The sequence below is a fragment of the Belonocnema kinseyi genome, chromosome 9, assembly GCF_010883055.1.
Source record: "Belonocnema kinseyi isolate 2016_QV_RU_SX_M_011 chromosome 9, B_treatae_v1, whole genome shotgun sequence".
Taxonomy (NCBI): domain Eukaryota; kingdom Metazoa; phylum Arthropoda; class Insecta; order Hymenoptera; family Cynipidae; genus Belonocnema; species Belonocnema kinseyi.
Genome location: NC_046665.1, coordinates 64,611,836 through 64,635,097, shown reverse-complemented (window position 1 = coordinate 64,635,097; position 23,262 = coordinate 64,611,836). Strand labels below are relative to the sequence as shown.

General features: G+C 30.3%; 1 protein-coding gene across 1 annotated transcript in view; it reads left to right on the top strand.

Moving 5' to 3' along the window:
* Positions 1–23,262, top strand: part of LOC117179766 (myosin-I heavy chain) — a 107,951-nt gene that overhangs the window by 29,778 nt on the left and 54,911 nt on the right. Inside the window, exon 2 of the mRNA XM_033371854.1 lies at positions 3,467–3,573. Coding sequence (XP_033227745.1) covers positions 3,467–3,573 — 107 coding nt within the window. The remainder of the gene's footprint in view (positions 1–3,466; positions 3,574–23,262) is intronic.

The window sequence follows — 23,262 nt, the reverse complement described above, 5'->3', positions numbered from 1 at the left end:
TCTATCCCATCCACACACTACTCCTTTCCCCTGCCGAGTGAGTCACGCCTACCCCGAAAGGGAAATGGCTTAATGGTGTAATAATAATAATAATAATAATGAGTGAAGAAACTGCTGGTATCGATAGACATCTTGTATTTTTTCTGTGTTGTCTTCTTGAATTTCACCTCTTAGAATCAGAAATAATTAAGAAAGTATACTTTATAATCTAAATGTAACAAATAATTTTAAATTAAATATAAAATATGCTATAATAAAAGTTCTATGCAGACTTGGCGTTCTTATGACAGTAGATGCAAGCTTGTTTCAACACCCACCGCTCACTTTAAGTTCATCAGCGCTGAGATCTCCTTCCGAATGAATCTCGAGTCTGTTTAACTTAAGTACAAGATTAGTCTTGTCGCCAAAGTGAGTTCTAATATTAACGCAACATAGACGAGTTGCTGTTATTTTGTTGTGCATTTTCGCTTTTTTTCTGTGCATTTTTCCGTCCCTCTTTCGTCTTTCGTTCCATTTATTTATCTCTCTTTCGAGGTCTACTAACCATTTCTTTATCGCCGGAGTCGGATCTCTATCCGTTTCCTGAGTCGACTCTGAACAAATTTTACTATTATATGAATGCAACACTGTTGCTATATATGCCTGTGAATCATGAAACATTAGTTCCACTTCGATGGCGTTATGGGAATTATGATAAAAAAAGAGTTTCAGTCAAAAGAATACCCCTTGCTCAACAATGCTGTGCATTCTTATTTTAATAATAAATGCGTGGGACTCTCACAAGGCAGGAGACTACAGACAAGATTCACTCACCTTTTTCGCAGTTACACTTAAATATAGGCAGATTTAGATTTAGAGAGTTGATTTCGAAAGTTCTCATTAGACATTATACAAATTTAGATGCAAGCCAACGCGACCGAATTAATATAATTTAAATTTGCGAGATCTCAAAAAAATGTATTGTAACCGAGTTGAAAAAATGCAATTTAAATAGATTTTGTACTAAAAAGCATCGTGGCTCAAATGGTAGCATGCTTGGATTTTATTCCATCCAAGGATGAAAAATTACTGAAGTTTCTTGGCTTTCATGGATGACATAGACCTTTTAACATATTACATATTACATATTATAATTTGATTGATATATCAATCAAAAAATGCTTAGGCGCCGTATAACGTCTCTTCCTCCATTGATCGTCGCTGTATTAGAACCTTAATATATTTTTTTTTTTATGAAAATTTATAAGTATAATTACTAATAATGTACAATGTGCGTATGATCGGCGCTCTCTCTATCCTCTATTCTCTATTACTTCCTCGTACAATTAAAATGATAATTTATTGATCGCGCCAAATTTAGCCTATCAAATTATTCTGAATCGACAATAACGAATAATTTATTTTTAAAGCTTTTCAATTAATTGAAAAATCATGAATCTGCTAAACCACGATATAGCTTAAACATTTTTAATCCCAAGAAATCTTTTAGAATCTTGACAAATCCCTTAAAATCCTGCACAATTCCTTCAAATTTTTTGAAAATCACTTAAAATTTTTCGAAGTTTAAAAACATTACGGGAAATCTTTGAAATCCGAAGAGAATTCCGTTGAAATCTCTCAAAATTCTTTTAAATCTTTAAAAATTCGTTTGAACTCTTTGAAATCCCATAAACAACCCTTGAAATCACGTAAAATCCTTCAAAAACTTTGGGAATCCCCTAAAAATTTTTTAATTTCCATGAAAATCTCTTAAAATCCCTCAAAACACGTAAAATAGTCTCCAATCTTTAGAAAATCCTATACAAATTTTGAAATTCTTCAAACTTCTTTGAAATATTCAGGAATCTCTGGAAACCCATTAAAATACTTTAAAATATCTTAAAATCCTGTGAAATGTCATAAAATCATTAACTGTACTTGGGAATCTTTCACAGTCGCTGAAAATTCTTCAAAATCATTTGAAGCCTTTGGAAATTCATTAAAAACCATTTATATATTTTAAAATCTCTTAGTACCCATCGAAGTCTTGTAAGTCTTCTTTAAATGTTTTCAACATCCTTGCTAGTCCCTCGGAATCTCTTGAAATCGAATGAAATCTTTTTAAATTCTCAAGATCCTTTTAAATCTTTAAAAATCACTTGTAATCCCGTAAAATCCTTTGAAATATTTGGAACTCCTTCCAAATCCTTAGAGATTTCTTGAGATCCTTGATATTCTCTAAAATTTGCTTAAAATTACTTAAAATCCTTTTATAATACTTGAGAAACCCTTTGAGTATTTCGGAATTTCTTAAAATTCTTTGAAATACTTAGAAATCCCTTAAAATTATGCGGAATCTCTGGAATACCGAAAAAGAAGAATTGTCTACTAGAATCGGAAAAGATTAATCGATTCATTCGATAAATGGGATTTATAGAAATCGATTGATCGGATCGAAAACAATTATAACAAAAAGTATAGTAAATTGTAGAAATTATATCCCATTTTTTATTTCCATTTTCTATTTTTTTTTTATTTTAGGGTTTTTTTCCCGAAAAAAGACAAGTTTTTTTTCAAACCTTTATATCTTTTACCCAAATTGATATATTTCAGTTTTCTTCCCTGTCTATGGTGAGGTTAATTATATAATTATATAATATAGTGGCGGCGGTTTTTCTGAAGATATTAAAAGTCGATTTTACCAAAACCTAGACCTTTTTTACTAATTTTATTTTCTTAATTGGTATTCGAATGAAAAAGGAATATTCTATGTTTCATACGGTCCAAAATTTTATTCTGATTAAGAAATTTTTTTCTCGAAATAATGAATTTTCGCATTTTTTTGCAAACGACAGACTAGACATAATGCGCTGAAAAAATTCTTCTCACTCAAAAAAGTTTTGCAATAAATATCTCTCTTTCATACTATCCTACATAATGATATATCACCCATTTTTTTTTAAATTGTACTTATAATAAAGAAGACAATTATGTATGTTTAATTCAAGCCAAATCATATTTCTGGCTCGGATAATAACGTTCCTGAGTTTCGTTTCCATATGAACAATCCACTTATGGGTTCGAATTCCAATGCGGGAACATTTTTTCTGAATTTTCTTGAATTTCATGGATGACTTAGATCTTTAAAAAAACATATATACGTATAAAAAATGGACCTAACTGCATTCCCTTTGAAAAAAGCATTGAAACAAACAGTGAAATAAATTAAGGCAAATGAGACCCTATTTTAAATTTCCATTTTCTCTCGGTTTGCGAAGCCGCAAAAGCTGACCGGTCACGTGGCATTTTTTATTCTTGGATAAAACTGGCAGCTGTCGCACAGGTGAGCTGCATTATCCGTCCAAGGCCCACTACCCAAGTTAGCACCTGCGGCTCACCATGCAGTGCTTTCAGAGGAATTGCTTCCAGGAGAGACATATACCGACTTTTCGAGCGTATAATTGATCTGACTTTTTTTTGTTTGCAGGTTCAAGCCCTGAGTTCGGTGTGCCGGACATGACAATTATCAGCGACATCGACGAGACAGGGATCAATCGAAACCTGCATGTCCGATATTGCCGGGACCAGATATACGTATCCTTTTTCTAATCAAAAAATTAATTATGATTTTAGGGTTGCTACAATATCCTCATTTCAAAATTCCCTGACTTTTCCAGGCTTAGGATCAATAATGTTAATGTAAACAAGGGTTGTTTCTTAATTTATTTAAAAAACTTGTGAAAACGTTCGAACAGAATTTGATAAGGGACATTGACAAATTAAATAAGACACGTAAAATAAATAAATATTCAATAAAATAGTTGTTTTTCAAGCCAAAATTATACATTTTGAATACAAAATCGACAAATGAAATTTGCAAAAAACAATTCATTTTTAGGTAAGAAAACAGGATATTTTCAACAAAATAGGTTAATTTGTAACCAAAGTGATGAATTTTCTACCCAAGAAGAAAGAAATTTTCAACTCAATATATGAATTTTCAATTAAAAAATATACATTTTCAACCAAAAATAGAATAGCTCATTTTTCAGTTAAAAAAATTTTTTCAACAATAAAGAAACGAATTTTGAACAAAATAGTTTAATTTTCAACCAAAGAAATGAATTTTTAACTAAAACCAGACAATAGTTAAATTTTCAGTAAACAAACTGATTTTAAACCAAATAAAATCAAATTTGAACGATATAGTTAAATTTTCAACGAAACAAATTATATTTATATCAAAAAGGATACATTTTTCACAAAAAATGGAATAGCTAAATTTTTAATTAAATAAGTAAATTTTTTACTAGAATGATGAATCTTCAACCAAAAACAAGATTTTTTAATAAAGCAGTTCAACTTTCAACAGTGATGTAGGGTTTTCCAACCAATAAGACGAATTTTCAACAAATAAAGGTTTTTTCAACCCAAAAAATAATTTTTTTTACTAAAAAACTGAATTTTCTGCTAAAAAAGATGAATTTAAAATTAAATACATGAATTTTCTAATAAAAAAATATTTACAACTAAAAATAGAGTTACTAAAAAAATAGAATTTCCAACAAAATATATACATATTTTTCTACCAAATAAAATAAATTTTCAATTAAATATTTACATTTTTAACTGAACAGATGAATTTTCAACTAAGAATATTAAATTTCTATTTAAAAAGAAAATCAAGTTTTGAATAAAGATAGAATAGTTCAATCCTCAGTTAAAAAATTCATTTTCAATTTTAAAAAAACTAATTTTCAAACAAAGAAACTATTTTTGAGCCAAAACAAATAAATTCTGAACGAAGGAGATGCATTTTCTACCAAAAAGATTAAATTTTAACAAGAACATGACTTTTTATCCATTATTTAAATTGTTAAATGTTTAACCAACGAAAGGAATTTTGAACCAACAAGATGAATTAGTTACCAAGAAATTAATATTCTATCAGAAAAGACGAATGCTCGACAAAATACGGGAATATTAAAAAAAAATAGTTGAAGTTCTAACAAAACATTGAATGTTAAATGTGGAAAAAAGTTTAAAAAATCTAAAACGATGAATCATAAAAAAAAATGAATTTTTAACAAAGTACTTCAACCAAGAAAATTAAATTTCTGTCCAAAGAGATAAATTTTCGAGGAAAAATGGAATACACGGTTAAATTTATTTTCAATTTAAAAAACAACTAATTTTCAACCAAACAAATTAATTTCCCACGAAAATATAAATTTCAAATCAAGAAGATGAATATCAAATCTCAAAAAGACGAATTATTAACAAAATACAAGAATTTTGAACAAAACATGGAATAGTTCAATTTTTAGTTGAAAAATTAATTTAAAACAAAACAGTAATTTTCAACAAATTAGTTTAATTTTGAAAAGCAACAAAAAGGTTTTTAAACTAAGATGATGATTCATCAACCAACAGAAAATTAATTTTTAAGAAATTAGTTCCACTTTCAACTAAGTAGTTGATGTTTCAACCAAAAAGACGATTTTCAACAAAATGTTTGAATCCTCAAACAAAATAGAAGAAAATTCAACCAAAAATTTGTGATTTTTAACCAAAAAAGATTAAATTTTTTACCAAAATAGATAATGTTTCTACCAAAATCGATGAATTTTCAACGAAAAAGAACAACTTTTGAACAAAATAGAAGAATTTCCCATAAAATGCTAAAGTGAACTTCAAGTTCAGTTCATCGAAAATTCTCTGATTGCCAGGGTTTCCTTGACATTCCCTGACCAGATTTAAATTCCCTGAGTTTCCCTGGCTCTCTGGAATTCCTTGACCTGTTGCAACCCTGGAAATGCAAAACGAAAAGTAAAATAAACCAGGGCATTTAAGCGACCCAGTTGAGGCACCCAGAAAATTTTCCAGGGAAGGGGCGTTGTTCCCGAGTTGGATCGTTGCTATGACAACCACCTCCAGTCAGCTGGTGAACCACCCCAGGGCGAGACTCATTCATCTCCTCGGTACCGTGTACTAAGTTTGTCGATTTGCTGATCGACTCAAAGGATCATTCGCTTCGCGGCTTCTTTCATGTTTTCGAAACCACGAGGTCTTTTGAGAATGAGGTTATTTAGAATATTTTGTTGGGCTTTTAAAGTTAGAAATTATTTCCAGGAAAGAGTTGTACGGATGTGAGAATGTTTGGTTAATACCTTGGGTGACTGCCTATTTTTAATTGAATTTAGTAAGATAAAATTGCATATCGTTGCGAAGTACTATGGATGTATTCACTATGGGTTTATATATTCATTATCAGTGTATTTTTCACTATGGGTGCATTTATTTGTGATAATTCTATGAACATTTTTCTTCCTCATAGAGGGAGGTTTTCGTTTAACAAAAGAAAAAAATACTTCCAATATTTTTCAAGTTTATGTTTCTGTCTTACCAAAAATCTTATTTTCAGAAAATCAGAGAGCCCATCAAAAAATCAATCGTTAGGTCAATAGGTCAATCCATGCGTCTTGAAGACGCGAACAATTACATCAAATACAATACTTTTATATTTCCAATTTTTAAAAAATCTTCATAAAAAGAATGTAAATAATTCTGTTTAAATATTTAAAAATAATATTGGTAGATGTAGTAAGTTGTGAAAGGATTTTCAATTGGCATCTCGAAGATGCGAACAAATAGAATATAAGATATAGTACTGTTGTATTTTAAATGTCAGAAAAGTTTTTCTCATATAAACAAGATAAAACTTTGTTTAAATCTCTAAACTAAAAACAAGTACATGATCCGCTTTTGGTTTACGAGATATGGCAACAGAAAAAAGTTATACCCACACGGAAATTTGTTAAGGATTTTATTTTCAAGATCCTGAGGTCGACTTATATCGAAATATGTCAAAAAAGTAGTTTTAAAAATGTAGGTAACCACAAATCTCCCTCTATTAGCAAATAATAAAAGCAAGATACATTTCTTTTAAATTAGAAGATTTTCGTATTTGCTACTCTATATAATATGGCCCTAGGTCGGTCAGGGAAAACCTTGCGATCAGGGAAAAATTAGGAGATTTTATTGGTCAGGTAAAGTGAGGGAAAAGTTAGGGATTTAAAAAAAAATCTTCCAAAAGTCAGGGAACTTCTATAAGCGAAACTTTAAAGACAATAAATATGAAATAATGAAAATATGAAAAACTAGGTTTTTCATAAAAAATTGTTCAACTGAATAATCTTGTTAGAAGTTTAATTGTCCTTTTTTTTATCTCTATTTCTTCTCTTTGCGCTGCAGTTGCTTCGTACTGGCGACAATATTTTTAGTAACAAATTGGATTATTTGGTTAAAAATTCATATTTTGGTGTTGAAAATTCAATTGAAATCTTTCTTCGTTCATCATTAATTTTTTTGTCAAATTTGTCTCTTTTGTTTAAAAGTTACTTTTTTAGTTAAATATGCAACTCTTGTTGAAAATTAATTTTCTTTGGTTGAGAATTCAACTATTTTTGTTGTTATAAATTAGTCTTTTTTGTTGAATTCAACTACTTTATATTAAAAATTCAAATATTTTTTGGTTGAAATATCTGCTATTGAATTATTCGTCGAGGATTCATATTTTTCAGTTAAAAATTGAACTACTTGATTGAAGGTTGAAACGGTTTGTTAAAAAATCATTGATTTTGTTAAAGATTCATCTTTGTAGTAGAAAATTAATCTCTTTTAGTTAAAAATTCCATTATTTGTTTAAAAATTAATGTATATGATTCAGAAATGATCTTTTTTTGTAGAATATTGATCTTCTTGGCGGAGAATTCATCTATTTAGGTTGGAAATTCAAATGTTCGGATTAAGATTCAACTATTTTGTTTAAAGATTTATGATTTCATTGAATATTACACTCTTTGGTTGAAAATTTGTTTTTTTGTTGTTGTTGTTGATACATCAACTATTAGATTTTTCGTTAAGAATTCATCTTTTTATTGGAAGTTGAACTTTTGGGGTTGAGTATTCAATTTTCACATGAAAATTTTTGATATAATATGTCGGATATAAATTATATAACACAAAGTTGATGAAACGTTTTATATAAAATAATAATTTTTTAACAATTATTTTGTAGTAAACTCAAATCTTTGGTACAGATATTTGGTTCAAAATTTGTTTTTTTTTTTTTTTGTTGAAATATGAACTCTTAGATTTTTTGTTGAGAATTCATCTTTTTATTGGAAAGTGAACTATTTAGTTAAAAGTTTAACTATTTTGTAGAAAGTCTTATATTGCAGAACATTTTATTATTATTTTCTTAAAGATGTAACATTTTTACAAAAGTCTTTCTGAACCTCACCTTTATAAATTACAATCACATAACCAAACTCCAATAATGCTTATCTTAAATTATTATTATAACGACAAATGTAACTAGTTTTACTTCCGCATACATCCCTGATGAGGCTTGGTGTCACTAGGCGAAAGCTTGTTTTTAATAAAAAACTAAGTACCATATCACGACTAGTAGATTAACACCGTCATTCCATCGACACAATATTATTTTATTATTATGTTGGAAATTCAACTCTTTGATTGAAAATTTAAATATTTAGTTCAAAATTTCGTTTTTTTCTTTGTTTTTTTTTCTTCACCATAGAGGAAGCTTTTTTGTGTGTTAAAATATCAGATATTAGATTTTTTCTTAAAAATTGATTTTTTTGTTGAAAGTTTATCTGTCTTTTAAAAAAATCGTATTTTTGGCTCCAAAATTGAACTCTTTTGATGAAAATACAACAGTTTTTGATTGAAGTTTAATTTTTAAATTCAAAATGGACCATTTGGTTAAAAATCATCTTTGTAGGTTGATAATTCAACTATTTTATTAAAAGTTACACTAGTTTGTTGAAAGTTCAGATATTTTGTTGAGAATTGGTGTCTTTTGCTTTAAATTCTGTTTTTTTTTTTAAATTAAACTATTGGGTTGAAGATGCAACTATTTTTGGTTGCTGTGTATTTTTTTTAAAAATTAGACCATTTGACTTAAAATTCATTTTTGTAGGTTGAGAGTTGGTTAAAAATGTAATTATTTTGTTAAAAAATCATCTTTTTTGGTTTAAATAAATAAAAAAATGTTCAATTTTAATTTAAAATTATTTTATATCGTTTATAAAAGCTTTCATGTCAAAAATGTTATAAAATTAAAATGCTTCTATTTGAATATTAATGGTTCATAATTTTTTTTGATAACAGACTTTGATGTATAAATATTCTGAACTACGTTTAACCCATTAGCATATCCCTGGACCAATTGAGATATGAACAAAGAAACTGATAGAATAATGTATTAATGAAATAAAGAAATAATTTTTCGGTTACAAAGTTATATATATGCATATCACTTATTTTTTTTATTAAAAAAAAAAACAGAATTGGATTCAACTGAAAGATGCATCATCTTAGATTTGTCCTCTTAATTTATTATAAAAACCATTTAAATGCAAAAGCAATCTGAGCAATCAACGTAGTAAAATTAGCTGGTGTTTGAAGTGAAAATACCTAATTCCTATTTATTAAACACTATATTCACACTTCCAACATTTTTATTTCAGCTATATAATATTTTTGTTCCAACGATTTAAAAATGTAATGCATTACTAATAAAAAATAGTAGGAATAAATTATACTGCAAATCCCTATTTTAAAGATTTTGACAATATCATTGGTTCATTTTCAACGATATTTGCGGCCAGATCAAGGATAAACATAATTGGTTCTGCTATACATTCTTTCCATGTACTACAAAAATAATCAATGCCATTACCGAGGCCAGTAACTGAAATGGATTTTCAAGTTCATCCACTTTCTTCATGAATAATTAATTTAGTTTCTGGGTGAAGGAATTTAAGTCGGAATGTTTTTAAGCTACAAGAAATTAAAAATTGAGCTTTAAAAATCACGTTCGTTAAGCCGGTATCGGTAAAAAAATGGTAGATACCGGTAAAAAAATGGTCGATACCGGTAAAAAAATGGTCGGTACCGGTAAAAAGAAAATTACCGGTACCGACAATTTTTTTACCGCTTTTTTTAGAAATTATATTTCTAGTAAGGTAGCGGCAAGCGTGCATATTCATGGAATTCGTGGAATTCAAGGAATACATGCAATTCAAGGAATTCCTGCAATTCAATGAATTCACGGAATTCCAAAAATGCATGCAATTCAAGGAATTCATGACATTCAAGGAATTTTTGGAATTTAAGGAACACAGTAGTTAGCCTGCCGGCGCCGGCAAGATTGTTAGTTGCCGGTGCCGACAAGATTGCATGTTGCCGGCTTTTTTTTCCTTTTTCTTTTTTTTTACATTTTTTTTTAATTGTATACTGATGTATGCTGATGCGCTGATTACAAACCTGGAAATTACGAATTCCTTAAAGGTGGAGTCTACATGCGACGTTAAATTATTTCTTCGAACAATCATTAGAGTGCCTTACCGCCTTTACGTGGCGTTGGAAAAGGGGTAGGAGGGCGACCTTAAATTATTTCTTTGAACAGTCATAAGGGTGCCTTTCCGCTCTTACCTCTCGTTGGAAAGGGAGTAGGGGGGCGACCTTAAATTATTTCTTTGACCAGTCATAGGGGTGCCTACGTGGCGTTGGAAAAGGGGTAGGGGTGCGACCTTACATTATTTCTTTGATCAGTCACAAGGGTGTCTTCCCGCACCACGTGGCGTTGGAAAAGGGGTTGGAGGGCGACCTTAAATTATTTCTTTGACCAGTCATAAGGGTGCCTTTTTACCCTTACGGGACGTTGGAAAGGAGGTAGGGGTGCGACCTTAAATTATTTCTTTGACCAGTCACAGGGGTGCCTACGTGGCGTTGAAAAAGGGGTAGGAGTGCGACCTTAATTATTTCTTTGATCAGTCACAGGGGTGTCTTCCCGCACTACATGGCGTTGGAAAAAGGGTAGGGGTGCGACCTTACATTATTTCTGTGACCAGTCACAGCGCTGCCTTCCCACCACCACATGGCGTTGGAAAAGAGGTGCGACCTTACATTATTTCTTTGACCAGTCACAGGGATACTTACCTGCCCCCCACGAGGCGTTGGAAAAGGGTTAGGGGTGCGACCTTGCATTATTTCTGCGACTAGATATAGGGCTGCCCCCCCCCCCCCCCCCGAGAGGTCAGAAGGGGTAGGGGTGCGACTAAAATTATTTCTATGACTAGTCACAGGGGTGCATTTCCGCCCTTACGAGATGTCAATAGTAATGACCAGGTTTGTAATCAGCGCATCAACATACATCACTATAAAATTTAAAAAAAAAATTTTAAAAAAAAGGAAAAAAATCCGGCAACAGGCAATTTTGCCGGCACCGGCAACTAACAATCTTTTCGGTGCCGGCAGACTACCCACTACGTTCCTTAAATTGCCTGAATTCCTTGAATGCCTGGAATTCACTGAATTGTGTGAATTGCTCGAATTGCATGCAATCCTTGAATTCCATGAATTCATTGAATTGCAGGAATTCCTTGAATTGCATGAATTCTTTGAATTTCACCAATTACATGAATATGCGCGCTTACCGGTGAAAAAGGCGTCCCTGCCAAATTTCTAAAACACGTTTCATTGGCTTAAAATAATTTTTTTAACCTAACTCATGTCCCTGTAAAGTGTAGACTGTAGAGTTTAGATGATTATGGTCCACTACAATTTAAAAGTGAGTCAAAATCCAAATTTGGTATTTTATTTTTTTCAGTAATTACTTCTTCTTGCCTATTCTTTTCATTACTTAGTAAAGCTAAGCAATAGCTTGAAAGTACTAAAAATAAGAATAAATACAAAATAAACACTCTTTGTGTGTCAATATTTTTGTTCCTTGCGACGCGCCGCACCATTGGTAAGTGATTTTCGCGGAAATGGTTGCCTTCTACGGGGTGTCATTTCATGCTCAGATAGAATTAAGTTATTGCTTCAAAGAATTTTCTTATTATATTTTTAAATTAGAACTAAAAAAGTTCGCAACTCTGAGTCAAAATCAGCGTCTTATGGGACGCGCCATTCCTTTGATACGGGGTTTCTCGGAGATGGTTGCTTTTTGCACGATTCAATAGAGCCTGGCAATACCTCGACACGTTTTTATATGGTTTTTTGTTTAGAAATAAATGCGCAGGCATCGGCACGCCACAATTGACAATTTTTAACACTTTTTTTTACGATACAACTATTTTGATACTATTAAAAAAAAGAGACTAATGCTGCTTATTTTCTCAAGTTACTCACTAATGCAATTATTTTCTAACCCCATCCTGAAATATATTTTCAAGGAATTTAAAAAATATCAAAAGATTACAAGAAAAATGTAGAGGAATTCCTAGGCGGTATATAAAGCCTTTTAACTGATTCCAGGGATAGTCAAGAATTTTATATAAAGGTATTTTAGAGAATTTCTAAAAGTTGCAGGGATTTTAAGAGATTTCAAGAAGTTTTATCTGATTTTAGGGTATTTGAGAGTTTTCAAATTCTGTATTTTACAAGAATTCAATAAATTTCAAGATGCTGAAAAGATATTTAACAAGAGTATCAAAGATATGAAAGGATTCCAAAGCATTTTGAATAATTCGAAAGAATTTCTAACAACTGTAGGGAATTTAAAAAGATATGAATGAATTTAGGTTATTGTACATGTCATTTAAAAATATTTCTAGCGATTTCATAAAATGGCAGGAATTTTGAAAATTACAAAGTGTTTTAATGAATACAGTGTATTTTAAAAGATTTTGTAATATTTGAGGGGTTCCTAGGATTTTAAAAGAAATTAAAATATTTCAAAACATTACGAGAAATTTCTATAGATTTGTACATAATTCAAGGAATTTTTTTTATAGATTTTACTAGTGTCTTCACAACATTAAAGGGATTTTATCAATTTCAAAGGGGTTTTAATGGATACATTGTACTTTAAAAATTCCGAGAAATTTCACGAGATTTCAAAGAATTTCATAGTTCAAGGGATTTAAAATTTTCTAAGGAATTTAAAATTATTTCATAAGATTTCAGAATATTTAAAAGATTTCGAAGAATTAAAGGAATTTTTATAACATTTTAGGGATTCATAGGATTTTAAAATAAATTAAAAGATTTCATAAGATCATAAGGGATCGTCCATAAATTACGTAACGTGTTTTTCTTTTGTTTGAATAAAGACGAGCATGAAATTGATGTGAAGTTGAGAAAGACACAACGATATAAATAAAAGAAAAAAGTGTTACGTAATATATGGACGATCCCTAAGTAATTTGTATAGTTTTCAAGGGATTAAGAAAACTGGATTGTTTTCCAGGGATTTAAAGAGAATTCAAGGGGTTTGTATACTAGATACCAGTGGATTTAAAAGATTTAGAGAAATGTCAGAATATCTCAAAGATGTTAAGGGATTTCAAAAGGCTATTAGAGATTTCGAGATGTTTCACGGGAGTTTACTCAATTTTTGTGGAATTACTACAGAATTTACAAGATTTAAGTGAATCCCGTGTAGAAATTTCCCCGGTTGGCCCTAATACAACAAGATTTCTGGTCGGATCCCGGCCGAGCTACCCCTGACTGGGTTTCATGGACAGGAACCGGGCGGGAGCCGGTCGGGCTACATTTTTCTCGAATCACGTAGTCTGGGGCCGGCCGGTTACTGGCCGGGTCAACCCTGGTTATATCCCATGGTCGGGATTCGGCTGGGCACTGGCCAGGTTAATTTTTTTGTAGAAATTACACATTTTTTAAGAGCCGTGATATTATCAAAGACGTAATCATGGATGCTAGATGGATAAATTATTATTTGAAAATTATAATTTAAAGATTTATTAGATCAGTGAAACAAAAATGAGCTTTTTTAAAATCTTTAAAAAAACATTAAATTTTTTCGAATAATTTAACATTTTAAACTAAACTGTTATCGATTCTGCTATGTGCAACAACGGAAATGATACGATTTTTATAAACTTTTCTATATTCAGATAATGTTTAGCCTGTACAATTTCAAATTTCCCGCCATATATAGCGCCTGCTGTGTCTTTTGCTGCATAGACACTCAGTAATTTTCAGCTTCGCACCTGGAACGAGAATGCTTCTTGCACTCACGTCGCGTCGTCTCTTCGAAGTTCGCAAATAAAATCGAGACTCGTAGTTAAAATCAACCTTATTTCAGTAATTAGTTTGTATCCCCTACTTAGTGCGCGAATCATTATTATTTTAAATTAAAATATAGTCTTGTGTATACAGTTTTTACTTTCTTCCTTCCTAACCTTAAATCACCACGTGACTTCCAAATTGCTATGAGATTCTATCATCAGGGAATAAATTCTACTCCAATTTTCTTGCCAGAATTTGTTCACTTGATTTTACTTTTAAAGTTCACCGTAATTTTTACGATGAGCCTTAAAAGACAAAAAAAGTTACTAATTTCTCACCTGAAGCAACATTTCTTAACCGCTTTTTGGCCAGATTACCCGACCGGATCCCGGCCGTTATTGAAGCCGGGATCCGACCATTTTACCGTAATTTGACAAGATTTAAAATTTTTGAAGGTTGATTAAAGAATTTTGTAGGATTTCAGAAAATTTTTTCGGAATTTAAGGAATTTGAAAGATTTCAAGGGATCTCAATAGATTTCAGGGGTTCTCAAAGTATTTCAAGGATTCATTCATTTCGTCAAGGATTTCATTTAGAACATATTTTATTATCATCCCTTTTTTTGTTTATAATTAGTCAATCAATTACGAGAACAAGCCCACTTCCGATTCCATTTAAACTTGCAGCATCGAAAAAAAAACATTCGGAAATCTTATTTATTTTTCCAACAGACAAACTGTTGTCCTGTAGAACCATAATTTATGTTACGGTGTCTGGAGAGACGACCAACGAGAGCCCTTTTTTGCCTTATGCTTCCTTCATCAACTCGTAAAAAAGACTCGACCACATTTCTGTTGGCAAAAGGAACTTGTGAACTTTAAAGATTATTTCCTTTAGTGCAAATAACTGTCAGATCGTAAAAGATCTAAAAAGGAAACAAAATTGGCCACCTTGAAAGTACCAAATGTGGATCAAAGCTAATGAAGAAAAGATTTTGCTCTTTTCAAATAAAAAATAATAACAATCCTTAAAAATGTTCTTCATTAAATTCTCTCCCAAGTGCAATAAATTCAGATTCGCTCTTTTTCAGAGTTTACTTTTTACAATCTCAATACAAGTATTACTCGATAAATAGTCGCCATTTGAGAAAAATCCTACATTTAACATAAATTCCGATTTTTCCCCCCATTTTTAGGTTCTTCGGATGCAGGGTGCCCGTAAAAGTTATGAAAACCATGGAAATCAGAGAAAAGTAAGGAAATTTTACGGGTCAGGGAAAGTCAAGGATTTTAACAAAAATATTGCAAAGTCAGGGAACTTCCTGAGAGGCTCTTTAAATAACTTTCAAGGATAATCAATTTCAAATATTTAATTCTAAATTTAAAATGGTTTTATTTCGTTCATAAAGAATCTATATTGAAAGTGTTTCAAGATTAAGAATCTAAACTTTGAAAATGAAGTTTTGCGGCTACCCTGACATAATATTCTTGTTCGTAATTTATTTGTTTGATAAAGCATTATTTTTTATCGAAAATTCCACTGTTTTGTTGAAAATTCGTCTCTTCGGGTTGAAAATTCGACTACTTTGTAATTAAGCTGCTGTTTGACTACTTTTATCGGGTGAAAATATCTACTACTACTTCATTATTTGAGAATTCGTATTTTTTGGCTGAAAGTTCAACTGCTCTGTTCAAGATTGAATTACTTGATTAAAAAATCATTTTTCCTGTCACGATTTATCATTTTTTATAAAAAATTCATCTCTTTGGTTGAAAATTCATTTATTATTTTTTTTTTTTGAAAATTAATTTTTTTAACTGAACTGATTCATAATTTTCGGTTGAAAATCCAACTCTCTTACACAACATATGTCTTTGGCTGGGCAGTTCAAGAATTCACATTTTTTTTTATTCAAAGGAAAATCTTCATTTGTTGACAATTTTTTTTTTTAGAAAATTTATATTTTGTGGTTAAAAGTTTAAATACTTTCTTAACAATTACTTTTTTAAATACAGTTTCATAATTTTAGTTCAGAATTGATATTTTTAGATGAAAATTGGACTACTTTATTAAAAATAAATTATGTTGAAAATTAGTTCTTGTACTGAAAATGTAACTTTTCCATTTGTAAAAATTTATTTATTTTTGATATAGAAACTTCGTCTGTTTCCGTGTAATTATCAACTATTACATTTTTTGTTAAAAATCTATCTTTGTACGTTGAAAATTGTACTATTTTGTTAAAAATTCAACTATTTAATTGAAAATTTAATTATTTCGCTAAAAAGTGATTCTTTTCATTCATCTGTTTTGTTAAACCTTCATCTATATGGACAGAAAATTTGTTGTTTTAAATTAAAAATTTATATTTTTAGTTGAAAATTTATTTTTGTTTTGGAAATTTTAATTATTTTGTTAACAAGGCATGTTTTTTGGTACAATGACTGCTCTGTAGAAAAATCGTCCATTTCGATCGAAAATTCATGTTAAATGGTAGAAGATTCGTCTTTTTTGTTAGAATATCTCGGGGGTGAGATATGCTGTTTTTTACAGGAAATTAGACATTACTATTTCTCTGATTTTCGAACAGGAAATTCTCTACAAAACTATATTTATTTGAATGTTTTCCTTTCTTTAAAAAAAAAATTATTTTTTTAACTTCTGCGACTCTCAAAAAACCAAAACTTATATTTGTTGGAAAATTTTTGTTTGAATTTTAACTCTTATGAGGAAGATATCTTGTGAGATTTTGCGAGTCAAATAACTTTAGTGGTGTGAACTATTTTTTTCATAAAATTAGAGGACTTATTTTTCTCGAAAACATTAGCAGATACTAAAAAATGTTTCAATCAACTTTTCCACGGATAAAAAACTTCTATGAAAAACACCTTTTATTCTTCTGTAATATCTTGTATCATTTCCCAAAAAATTCAGAAATCATGAAAAAAAAATTCTCCCAGCCTCAAAAGTGGTTTAGCCCACATCAATCTTATGAATGCCTTCCATATGCAAGAAGCAACTGTACCACCAATCTGAAAAAAACTAAAAAATGTGGAATTTTTCATAAAATATTTTTAATCTTTGTCTTCGAATTTCGAAAACAGGAGAAAAATACTTTCTGGAATACTCAAAAATTCATATTCTTTCTAATAGTTTGAAAAAGTTTTTGATAGTATAAGAAAGGCATATTATCAGTTTTAGGCGAACTATAATCGATGTTTGAGGCTGTGAGACTTTTTTTCCTGAAAATATAATTTTCTAATTTTTCTCATCAATGATGCAAGACATCACAAAAGAGCAAGAACTATTTTTAAAAACCTTTTTAGATGTTCGGACTTTTATTACAAAACTTTTTCTATTAACTTATTTGTAAAAAAATGAGAAAATTTGATTTTATGAAAAAAAATGCTGTCATTTTTTTAATTTTCAACCATATGGTTCTTTGAAAAACAAAGCATAACATTCAAATATGCTTCAACTTTCGTAGAAATGTTTTTTTGTTGTTTGAAAATCGGAAAAATACGTATCGTCTAATTTCCTCGAAAAATAACATATTTCGCCTCCGAAAGATTCTACGAATTCAAATGTAGAACCTGCCTGATTTGAAATAGATTTGGTCTTGAAATTTGTAAATCTCAATTTTAAATTGTATTATTCCGTTTATAAAAATTCGATGTTAAAAATGTTACAATATTAAAATTTTGGTCCTTGAATATTAATCGTCAAAAAAATGGAAGACTGATAAGATAAAAATCAGGGAATTTTCTAAATGAATTTTTGCGGCCACCCTGTACCAGCGTCAATAGCCTTTTGATAGTTGTGTTCATTGCTTCGAATGCCCTCCACCCACACATAGCTGGCGAAGATATATGAGGATGTGGCCTTTATTACAAGTATGTACAATGTTCATTGAAACGACCTTAATCGCAGGGCTGATAGAAAACTGGAATAAATCTGGATGGCATATGGCTCCCTTGTAAATTTGTGAAATAGTCGAAGGGCCTGGAACATACGTCTTGTCCACGTGCCTCCTTCTGCGACACGTTCTTTGTATTCTTGGCCTTTCTCAAGTCCAACTTGAATTTCAATGTCAGTTTAATTTATCCATAATGTCGTCGACCTTGACGGGGAAGTGTAGAATGTTTTTGGTTTATACTACAAACACGGTTTTCTGTTCCACTCAAAAACAGATTCGTGACTGAGAAGCGAATTTATTTCGAGTCGAAAAAGAGTCAAATTAGGTCGTCAATTCCATTTCTAGGGTGGGAGAATCGAAAGTCGGTTTCGAAATAATAGAGAATAAAAATTATGGTATGAGACCATATACTAACATTAAGATTCTTCAATTATTTTTTAATTTCAGGTATTTCAAATCAAATTTTTAACAAAAAAGTTAATTTTCAACCAAACAAAGGATCTATTTGCAGTGAAAAAAATTAATGGTTGATTTTTCACCTAGAAAACAATATTAATTTTAAATTAAAAAGAATTAAAATCATAACAAGACATTTCACCAAAACATTTGGATCCTCAAACAAAAAAGATGCATTTGCAGCCAGTTGCATTTTTAACGAAAGGGATGAAACTTTTATCAAAAGAGGCAAAATTCTCTCTACAAAAAGTTTAATTTTTCAATTCGAAAATATAAATTTCCAACAAGAAAGTGAATTCTAAACCAAATGGTTGAATTTCCAACCTAACCGGTGATTTTTTTACTAAGAAATTAAATTTTCTACCAAAAAAAGGCGAATTTTGAGAGAAATATTTTCACTTTCAACCAAAGAGATGAATGTTCAACAAATAATTATGAATCATCAACCAAAAAAATATATATATACATTTTTAAACAAGCAGTTAAATTTGTAACCGAAATGATAAATTGTCAACCCAGAAGATTCATTTTCGGACACAAAAGACGAATTTTCAATCAAATACACCAATTTTTAACCAAAAAAGATGAATTCTTAACAAAAAAGGAGAACTTTTAACAAAATAGTTAAATCCTCAACGAATAAAGATTTGTTTTTAATACTCACATAAAAAAAAAATAAATAAGTTTTGACCAACAGAGGTGAATTTCCTACAAAATAATTTAATTTTAGAACCTTAAAATATATATGTACAACAAAAAAGTGAATTTTAAACTAAATAGTTAAATTTTCAAATAACGGGGTGAATATTTTACCAAGAAGATTCATTTTTAACCAAAAAAGAAGAATTTTTAATTAAAGTAATGAATTTAAAAAAAAATCAATTTTCAACAAGTTAGTTCACCTTTTAGCCAAGTAGTTGAACTCTCAACCAAAAAAATATGAATTCTCAAAGAAGAAAGTAATAATAAAAAAAGTAATAGTAAACTAAAAAAACATAAATTTTCAACGAAAAAGTTGAATTTTTAACCAAGAAGATTAATTTCCTACCAAAAAGACGAATTTTCAACGAAAGAGATGAATTTTTGAATAAACTGATAAAAAAAAGCGAATCTTCAACAAATTAATTGAGGCCTCAAACGAAACAGATTAATTTTTAACCACAAAAATTAATTTCAACAAAATGAAATTTGTAGCAAAAGAGATTAATTTTCAAACATCTTTTAAAATTATGCGAATTCACCCTGATAATTTTGTTAAATTATACAAAATTAAAAAATTACTCTAAACTTTTCTACATACTTTTTTGTCCATTTCCGAAATCTTTTTAAATGGTTTAAAGTCTTTTTAAATAATTTCTTTGAATTAATTTTTCAAAATAAAAATTCATAAAAAATTTGTCCAGGAAACTTAAGAAGATTTTTTATTCTCTTGAAAACTTTTTAAATTTTTAAAAAGCTTTTCTTTCCAAAATCTTCAAAAATCTACGTTTTTTTTTAATTTTTTGAAAATTTATCAAGATTGGAAATATTCTTGAATCTTCTCAAGACTTCTGAAACTTATAAATATCTTTTGAAATAATTCAAAGTTTTTATAAGTCTTGCAAAATAAAAAAAATGTCTCAAAATCTTTCAGATTATTTGATGGACATTGTATCTCTTTGGAAGTGTGAAAAAGTTTACAAAATGATATTCTTCTTAATTATTTCGTAATATTAAAAAATCAAATACAATTAGTTTTATTTTTTATTGAAAATATTTAGCAACATTATGAACTAAATTTCACCATGAAATAAAATGACTTATTAAGAAATTTTGATTTATTAAAAATAGTGGCGCCGAAAATTCGTAATCTGTATTAACAGATAAATACAGTTGCGTTCCGCTAGTAACTTCACAACGGAATTTTAATATTTTCTTTATGCCATAATTTTGGGCTTTATTGGGGGCTTTTGGGGCACCGATGCCGATTTTTGAACTCTTAGTTTTCTCAAAAAAACCGACTTTTGGGTGGAGGTCCTGGCCGCCAGCACCTCCACTACAGAAAATTAATAGAATTAAAAAAATCAACCGCGCCATAATTTTGGGCTTTTTGGGGCTCTCAGAAATTGCAATAATTATTTTTGAAAAAACCCCTACCTCCTAAGAACTACCCTTAAAATAAAATATGCACTTAATCTAAAAGCAAGCATATCGGAATTTCGGGCTTCTTTGGGGCTCTTCTTGGGCACCAATACCGTTATGTGGGGTCTTCATTTTTCTCAAGAAACCAGACTTTTTAGTGGAGGTGCTGGCCGTAGACAACCCCTGTCTCCTAAAAATAACCCTTTAAAGAACTTATGCTCGCAGCCTAAATGTAAGCATATCCGAATATAGTGCTGTTTTGGGCTCCCAAAAAGACTCACAAATTATTTCTAAAATATACCGTAGGTTTGAGCTTATTTTGAGTTCACTGTAAATAATAAATTCTATTGTCCGAAAACAATCCATAACACTAATAGCTACCCCTAAATAAAAATATAGTTATTAAACAAAATAAAAAAATATATAAATCAAAAGTCAATGGTTTTGCAGGGTTCACAAAACACTGCCGAAAAATCTCCAAATGAAAAATAATCATAATATTCATGCTCGAGAAACTTTAAACTGTGCCCACTTCTCTACAGTAATAATAAAAAAATCAAATAAAAAAATACCATTGACGCATTTAAGCAAACCCTGATCAACTGTATTCAACTAAAAATCTATAAATATTTCAATGAAAAATAATTACCACAAACACTTTCCCAAAAATCTTTTTCATATCCTCATCTCCACAGTAGCATTAAAGAACACTTGAGAGCTACCCTATCATACTTTAAGAACCAAGTCTTAACCTCCATCAACTAAAACAATGACAAATAACAGGTATACAGTAATATTACACAACCCCTATAGGAGCTACACCTATCACATTTCACGAACCAAATCTCAGTTGCCTTCAACTAAAATCGCAAAGAAATTTTAAATAAAAATAATTATAAAACACAACTTTTCACGTTTCTATTTGATATACTTACCTTCACAGTAATATACCACGACCCCTAAGAACTACCCCTAACACATTGAACGAACCAAGTCTCACCTTCCACCAATAAAATCGATAACAAATATTTCAAATTTAAAATAATCTACACACACAGCTTTCCAAGTCTCTAGTAGATATATCCACCCTCACAGCAATATTCAACAACTCCTAAGAACTACGTTATCCAGTCTCAGCCGCCTTCAACTGAAGACACAACAAAATGTAAATAGAGGAATCACCCTGGCAAATTTCAAAGAATCCAGTTAATATATCTACCCCCACAGCAATATATCACAATCCCTTGGAACTATCCCTATCACATATAATGAACCAAGTCTCACCTTCCCTCAATTAAAAACGTCAAAAAAATATTTAAAAAATCATGATTTCCACAAGCAGCTTTCCAAATGTCCATTAGATATATCTACACTCACAGTAATATTTTACAATCCCTAGGAACTACCCCTATTAAATTAAAATAATCAAGTCTCCGCTGCCTTCAACTAAAATCGCCAAAAAATGTTTTAATTTAAAATAATTACCAAACACAATTATCCAAGTCTCTGTTTGATATACTTACAGTCATAGTAATATTCCGACCCCTAGGAACTACCTGTATCAAATTTATCGAATCTAGTATCAGCTGTCTTCATCTAAAACAAAAAACAAACATTTTTAATTAAAAGAACCACCCCATACAACTTTTCAGGACCTAGTTAATATATCTATCTACACAGTAATATTACACGACCTCTAGGAACAACCCCTGTCACATTAAACAGACCAAACTTCAGCTGCCTTCAAACAAAATGGCGAACAAAATTTAGATTAAAAATAACTACCACACACAAATCTTAAGGTCTCTAGTTGATATGTCTACAGTCACAGTAATATTCCGCAAACCCTAGCGGATGTAGAGTGTTATCATGAGGGTGCATATATCTAGTAGATACTTGGAGAGCTGTGTGTGGTAATTTTTTTTAATTTGGAATATTCTTTAACGTTTTAATATATGAAAGGCGAAACTTGTTTCTTTAAATGTTATAGGGGTGTTTCCCATGCGTCGTGAAATATTACTCTTGAGATGGATATATTCATTAGAGTCTTGAAAAGTTGTTTCAAGTGATTCTATTTAATTTTACTTTTTTTTGGCGGCTTCAGTTGAATACAACTGAGACTGGATTTGTTAATTTTTATAGGAATAGCTTCTACGGGTTACGGATTATAACTGGAGGAATAGATATATCAACTAGAGTGTTGAAATGTTGTCGGGCGTTATTCTTTTTCATTTTCAATTTTTTTCGATTTTTTAGTTATGGATTGTTTTCGGACAATAGCATTTGTCATTTTTAGTGAGACACGGGTTGTTTTTTGAATATTAATTTTTGCAGCTTTTGAGAGCCAAAAAAAGCCTAAAATTCTGACGCTGTTGATTTTTCTAATTTTTCTTATATTCTGTAATGAAGGTGCAAGCGGGCAGCACCTCTACCCCAAAACTTTAAGTGCATACTTCATTTTAAGGGTAGTTTTTTGGAGGTAGGGGTTGTTTTTGAACATTAAATTTTTTCATTTTCAAATTTTTCCCATGATGTCATTTTGAAATACTCAATTAAAACCAACGAGGGCTTCCCGCACTTCGGACCTCTTTTTATATAGTTAGCCACTGGCGCGGGCGTGACCGTATACCAGGTGTATACATATGAAACCGGTATTGCCATCTAGCGGCCAGTAGGCACACTTGTAGGCACTGTCGGAACTTACCATTTGTGCTAATTGGCGT